Source organism: Orycteropus afer, unplaced genomic scaffold (assembly GCF_000298275.1).
Source record: "Orycteropus afer afer isolate SDZICR_OR568_19922 unplaced genomic scaffold, OryAfe1.0 scaffold00290, whole genome shotgun sequence".
NCBI classification, from domain to species: domain Eukaryota; kingdom Metazoa; phylum Chordata; class Mammalia; order Tubulidentata; family Orycteropodidae; genus Orycteropus; species Orycteropus afer.
Genome location: NW_006921877.1, coordinates 2940207 through 2947663, shown reverse-complemented (window position 1 = coordinate 2947663; position 7457 = coordinate 2940207). Strand labels below are relative to the sequence as shown.

General features: G+C 44.8%; 1 protein-coding gene across 1 annotated transcript; it reads right to left on the bottom strand.

Moving 5' to 3' along the window:
• Nucleotides 1-3556: 3556 nt before the first annotated feature.
• On the bottom strand, nt 3557-7293 carry ENSA (endosulfine alpha). Its single transcript, XM_042782312.1, has 3 exons — nt 7237-7293; nt 5356-5481; nt 3557-3727 (listed from the first exon to the last, which is right to left on the bottom strand). The coding sequence occupies exons 1-3, from the start codon at nt 7291-7293 to the stop codon at nt 3557-3559; spliced, it is 354 nt and encodes a 117-aa protein (XP_042638246.1).
• Between the last annotated feature and the right edge of the window lie 164 nt (nt 7294-7457).

Genomic DNA, 7457 nt, shown 5'->3' with positions numbered 1-7457 from the left:
TCTTTTTTTTTTTTTTCCCCTCCCCAAGCCCCAATAAACCACAGTGCTAAATTTCTCAATTAGTTCCGCTTGTTTTTTTTTTTTTTTTTTTGCTGGGTCTTTTTTTTTTATTTCAAATACTGAAAAACTCCCCTGGGCTCTGTGGGGCTCCCCATGCTCATGGCCTCTTTTCCCCACACTCACTGCCCTCCTCCCCACAGCAAATCTAGTTCAAGAGGACAGCATGTCTTTATGAACAATTACCAATGATTCTCGGCTCGCTCTGCACAACCAGAGGAGCTGTTATCTGTCACATTTAGATGGACAGTTCCTTTTCTCCGACACCAAGTCCCCAGTCACCACCCAAGCAAAACAGCATTTTTCTACAGAGCTGAATTGGAATGTCTCATCTTTAGTTCACTCCACTGCCTTTCCCTGATATCTACCTCACACCAGCCACATGGTTAAGAAGGAAGACAGTCAGGAATTTTTTTTTTATATCAACTCCAAGCCCTAATTCATATTCCCCCAAGACCCCCAACCCACCCACCCTCTCAACCCCACCCCCAGAATTTTACTGAGATTTCTCCCAACAGTCATTTGGAAAAAAGGTAAAACAAAATAGGTTCAAGGTCTTGGTGCTCAGCCCAAGGGGCTCCATGTGCTGGGACACCGACGGGCAGGGGCTTCTGCCTCTCCAGCCCGCGCCCGAGCCACCTCCTGACCCCTGGCTGCAAAAGCAGGGAGGGGGAGGAGCCAGCACAGGACCCAGGGGGCAGCGTCTCAGGATCTGGCGGGAGCCCTGGGCAGCATCATTCAACTTGGCCACTGCAGATGAACACAGAAGAAAAAAATAAAACACTGTCAAGTAATAGGGGAGAAAACCTTAAATTCCATCCCAGTCCCTGACCCATGACTCTTCCACAATTAACAATCATTAGCTACCTGGCATATATACCTCAATTCTAACCATAAGGGAGTTGCAAACAAACCAGCAAACCAAAAAAAAAAAAAAAAAGGAGAGAATTTCAGTCTTTTCCTATCCACAAAACAAAACGTTTTCTGCTTTTGTGGAGCTATCCATGGAAAACGAAGACAGAAAAACAATTCTTAGACAAAGACCAAAATAACTGGAAGTTTTTCTTAGGGGTGTAAACTGCCTGGAACTGAACAGGTACAGTTTCAGAGGCACAACCATGGCCCCTAGCTGCAGTGGAGACTGACGGGGGGCAGCACAGTGACGAAGTGGTGACTGCATGGAGGCCAGAGGCAAACAACGCACATTTTGCTTCGGGTGGAGGAAGAAAAAAAAAATCCAGGTTTAATCAAAGCATTTGTATTTGTATTTTGAAGTGATCCTTCCTTGCTAAGGAAGCTATATACTTCAGCTGTGGAAACAGGTGGCAAACAGCTTGTTTCTTTGTTTTCTTAGCCTTGAAGATGACCAGGTGGAGAAAGAGTGAGACCAACAGTTTTTCTATTCCTTCCATTCCTTTCTAAAAACCAGACCTCATTGTGATCATCAGTCTTGAGCACTCAGGGTGACAACAGAGAAGGTAGCTCAGACAGAAAAGAAAAAAGTACAGAATTTGAGAAGATCGGAGATGAAGAAAACGTACAAAATTATATATATATTTATATATATAATAACATGACATATCTATGTACAACATGGCTGGGACAATTGAAACTATACAAAGAAGTTCAGCATTTTCCCCTTCCCACATGGACTTTAGACTAAGGAAGACAGCATGAAGAAATGGACCAAGAAACACAAAAATCATATACAATTACAAGTGACAGTCAAGGAGTTTGGGGGCCAGGGAGTCCAGGGATCCTGCTCTCTCCATTCCTTCCTCACCAACATTTCCCTATCCAATCTGCGTAACAGCTTGGAAAGTTGAATGGCCAGCGAGATTTGTATATACACACTCCATCCCCCCACGCCCCCATGCATACCAGCAAGTTCATCAGTCATTCTCATTAGGCCAAATATTTGATGTGCCAGAATTTGAGGTGAGAGGGCTCTCTTGAACAATTAGTTCTTACCCTGGCCTTCTCTCCTAACTAGCAGGTTGCAGTCAGTAAGATTCTGGCCAAACTGGTGATGCCTAGAGCTGGCCAAACATGATCCCTTTCCTCCACCTGTTCATGAATCAGCATTGCTACTTCTCCTCATTGCCCAAAAGTTGGGTTACTGAGCTCTAGGAAGGCAGAGACCGTCTCCTTTCCCTCCCTAACCACCTTTCCTAGCTTCCTCCAGGATGAATCCTCTCTCAAGAACCTGCTGTTCCAGCCTTGCAGCAGTATTAAGCCCTGGGGGCCAGCACAGTTCATCCCTTTCCTTTCTGTCTCTCTAACACCACACCTAGCATCTGATTATGTTTGAAATGCGGGGCTCCAAGTGTGCATGACTGAGCATGTTTCCTCCGGCCCACAGCTCTAATTCCAGAGCAGCTTTTTAGCAGCAAAAGCTTAGATGTAGGCCAAGAAAGTGGGTGGGGGAGAGGCAAGAAGTTTCTAAGGCTGGCTTCTTAAGAGTTTTTTTTCCTTGACTCTCAAGATCATGGTAACTATGATGTCCTCTTGCCTGACTTTGCAGCCCCCAAATCTCAACTTTCTCTCCCCGCCTGGAGCCCTCAAATTGTTCCCCTCTGCAGTACTTTTCCATGTGAAGCTCACCCATGGGACCTTCCTCACTTTTAGTTTTACAATGAATAGCACAGAGTTTTTCACCTGGTAGGTAGAGGATTTTCAGAGTCAGAATCAATCTTATTTATATTCAATTCTATTTTCAGATGAGAATATAGAAATCCAAACAGGCTAAATGACCTGACCAAGGTTACACAGCAGTTCTACAAAACTGGGTAAGAGAAGAACCCAGATATTTTGACTCCTAAATCAGTGCTCTTTCTACAATCTCATGATACCTTTCAAAATCAACATTCTAGGAGAGAGAGAAGGCGCCCATTTGCTGTGAATCATATTCATCAATCTTTACATTATTTGAAAGCTTGTAAGAGATACTGACTGAGTAAAGATGGTTAAGTTGGCATTGCAGTTTTAGGCAAGCAAATCAGCTTTTTTGAGGATTCTTTAAACCTGCCATAATGCAAACATGAAGCAATAGTAGCTTAAGGGACAAAACATTCAGAAGCACAGAAAACATATCTTATTCTATCTACCTTTCCCAACTCTTGTCAAGTCAGCCTTGAGATATAAGATCTGACATATTATTCCCAAGGCTCAGCCTAACCTATTTTGGGGTATTTTCTTCCAAAAGGAGAAATCATATCTCCCCAGTTTCTTATACAAAAGAAAAAGAGTTTGCAGCATTATCCAGTCTGTTCTATTTCTGGGCTCCTAGCTGGGCTACTGTGAGGATGTGGAAATCTCAGATTAACCAAAGAAATTAATTCAGAGCCCCTCTTCAACCCATATTAACTTCTCAGCAGCCCCCAGCAGAACCACAGTCATCTGCGTCTATCAAACTGAGAAGATCTAAGTGCCCATTCCATTCCTGCCTATAATATATAAAAGTCCAGTGGGTGAGGAAGGGGAGGAGAGGGGGCCCAGGTTACCCCGCAAGCTTGCTGGTGACGAGCGAGGACTTTCTCTGGGGCAGATCCTGTGGGGTAGGGATGTGGTCACCGGTCACCAGGTTCTTGTCCGGTCCTGTACTTGGAAGCTGCTTATTCTTCATCTTGGCTTTGGCCATGTTGTAGTCTCCTGAGTCAAAATACTTTTGCTAAGAGACAAAAGGGAGGCCTGAGTGAGTAGGGAGCTCTGGCCTTTCTGAAAAGCAAGGAGATTCACATTCATGGTAAACCCTCATGCACACTCAGATCTTTCGAGAAGTCTTCCTTGATTAATCTCATACTTACATAGCTTAACCATAATTATATGTACTTTTCTCCAATGTGTTCTGACTTTTTCAGGTATGCAAATAGTTTCCAAGCTAGAGTAAATAATCTACATCCTTTGTATACCACTTAATATAGGATAAAGTAAAATTATGACTTTCTTCCTACAGGCTTACTGAGGACTGACTATGTACAAAGCAATGTGCTTGATGCTAGGCAAAGAGAAATGAATAAGATATATAAATGGGTTGGTCTGAGGGTGGCCTAGTAATCATCAGACCAACTTCCAGCAAATAACTTCAAAATTAAAAATTATTTTCCTACAGACAGGAATAGGAACCAGGCTTGTTCATGAGGACAATGTGCTTTCCCTCCAACTCCCACTGCTCCCACACATGTTCCATGACTGTGACAGCCTGCCCACGCCTGCCTTGCCTACAGCAAGGTAAGCTGCAAATCAGCATCACATTATCATCTGTGACTAAGACTCAATAACTGAGATTCTCCACAGGGATCTGTTTCCCTTTACATTTTCTTCCATACAGAGAAGCACACTCCAGTTGAATACCTCACAATGTGCCTCTTAGCTTTAGGTACCTCTCAAAAAACCAAATTCACTGCCATCGAGTTGATTCCAACTTATAGCGACCCCACTGGGTTTCCAAGGATATCAATCTTCATGGAAGCAGATCTTATCATCTTTCTTCCATGGAGTAGCTGGTGGGTTTGAACCACTGACCTTTTGGTTAGCAGCTCAAAAACCACTACACGACCAGGGCTCCTCAGGTACCCAGGGGCTAAGCAATCTGATCAGGAGCTAGATGGCTATGAAGGGAGACTCTCCTTGGTGAGGAGAACCACTCGGGGCAGGAAAAAGTAAGTCTCTTGAGAAAATGTAGTTAATGGCTGTTGTTGTTATGTGCCATGGAGTCGGATCCGACTCACAGCGATCCCTCCTTGGGTTTCTGAGGCAGTATCACTACAGAAGCAGATTGCCCAACCTTCCTTCTGAGGAGTGGCTGGAAGGTTTGAACCGCCAGCCTTCTGGTTAGCAGTCAAGAATGGCTGGTGTTAGGTAGCTTTGAAATCCACAATTCACTGCAAGCTGAGGATTTCTGTATGACAAATGGCTTGATCTTTTTCTGAAATGATCTGTCCCATTTTACTCTATTTTTTTTTTTTTTAAATGCACAGCTCTAAACTCCTCACTCTGGTCTGAACAGGCAATGCCTGGGGCAGCCATTATTCTAGTCTCTAACATCCTTCCCCCATCCCCTCACTACCCTATATTCCAAATGCCCCTTCTTTAAGCCTTCATTTTCAATATGGGAAATCAGAAGAGAACTGATACCATGTCAGAGGTTTACAAAATTTTGCCTTGTGCTTTTCAAGCTTCTAACTCTTACTGTTCAACAACAAAGTTTTCTGATTATCATCTAGCAGAACCTCTACAGACTCAACTTCAGTGTGGCTTATAGCTACAAAGTAAGAGGGTAAGAGATTGTACCCATACCCCTTTCTGGAGTCTCTTCATGAGGAAGTCGGAGCCTCCAGGCTTTTGTCCTAGGCTTGGATATTTGGCCTTTAGCTTTGCCTCCTCGGCTCTCTCAGGGAGAATACCTTCCTTCTCCTGTGTGTCCTGGAGGAAACAGATGGGCCAAATAAAATTAAAGATGGAGAAGCAATTGCTTCTAATACCTGATAACCCTTATGCTATCAATCTAAACATGCTATCTCCCCTTGGCTTCTAAAGCTGGATCTTCGTTCAAATCCCAAAGCTCAAGGTGACTGTATTGTGGGAAGGGAAAAACAAGCTGCTTCTCACACTACACCCAGGTAACCACCCCAGTTAACTATGAATGAGTATTGGGTTAAAGGTAATACCAGTAAACACAATTCTTTAATCAAAGAGCAGGCCATAGCTCACTCAGCACAGAAGCTAGGAAACACAAAGAGAAAGAGCTGCCTAGGGCTTCTGGTGATACAAGGTGTGTAGGAGAGTTCCCTAGGCTGTCCCTAACATACAGTACAGATCAAATAGGAAAGCAAGGGAGATAATTCTGCTGAGAACTTCTCTCCTTATTCAGAGTCTAAGAAAGCCATCTGGTAAGTCTCCCTGTGCAAGAGGCTATGTGGCCGTCTCCAAAGATTTCCACCAGAGTAATGGGGACAGCACTGCTCCAACATTTCCATGAACATTGTAGTAGAAAGGTGATAGGTAAACAGAGATGAAATGACATATTTTTTAACCTCAGAAAAACGTGTAGTAGATTCAGTAGTATTTACCCACCAGTTTTCACCAAAAAATTAACACCTTTCTTGGTGCAGCAAATGATGAAAGTTTGGGACACATGCCAAAGGCTGAATTGGCTTGCCCGGCTCTCAGTGTTGTGGAGATTTTTGTAGGCCCCGCTGCCTTTTTTTTCAGTGACTTGAAAGAGAACCTGAAGCCAATTTGTAGCTCTTTTTAGTCTTTTTACACTCCCCTCCCTTTAAAATCAAGTACAGATATAACAGCAGGTGTATTTCATGAGTCCCTGAGCTGAGTACTAAATATCAGAAGTCAAATAACACCACCTCGAAGAGGTTTCTTTGGTGTTAATGTTTTCACACGTCATACTGTGTTGGAAGTCTGGAAGAGTAAGGTAGTACCTTTCTTAACAAGACTTTTTCAGTCTTTTCTAGGTTTAACCTCCATCATTCTGTTGGAACTCTAGTCCTCTTTAATCTTGTTCAGTCTGCACTAAGGTGGACAACTGGTCACCTCCAACCGTGAGAACAGGTCTCCAGGGAAAGCTGCCACCACTTAAACTAGCCGTGATAATAATTATTCTTCTCCTCTTCCCCTAGAGTTTGTCATTTTTAAACGTCTTTACTTTGACTTGTATCTTTCCGCAGATTGAGGATGCGGGCCTCAGCCTGGTTGTCGCGTCATTTAGACCCCTACTAACCAACACACATCGCACCCCAGACCCACCAAACCCAACCGAAACCCACTGTCATGGAGGCAATTCCGACTCATAGCGACCCCCGTAGGGTTTCCAACGCTGTAAAGCTATACGGAAGTACATTACCCCCGCACCTAACCCCTTCATTCACCTACTCTACCCAAACACCCGCCCCGCGCCCAAGCTCGGCCAATTAAAGCACAGCGTCGATGATTAGAGCTGTAGGCCTATTGGCCAATTAGGAAGGGTATGAAATGACTGACAATCGGATCAACTAACCAGCGCCAAAGGAGCAGGCCGTGTTGAAGCTCACCCTGCGTGACGCAAGAAGTGACCAACCCCTGCAGACCCAGAGACCATGGCGACCAATCCGCACTGGTGGGATACTGTCTCCCGCCCCATCACGGTCGCCCCCAGCTCACCAGCCTGCACCCCCTCCATTTCACCTGCTTCTCCTCGCCGGTCTCTTCCGAAGGGTTCTCCTCTTCCTGTTTCTGGGACATGGCGGGATTGGGATTGTGGAGTGTAGGGGGCCCGGGAAGTCCACCGGAGAAGGGAAGGGGGAGGGGAAACGGGGAAAACCTGCGCTGCTGCTTCAGCTCCTGTCACTAGGTTTGCACAGTCAAAATGGCGGCCCTTGCCCGTGACGTTGCGACCGCCTCTTCCT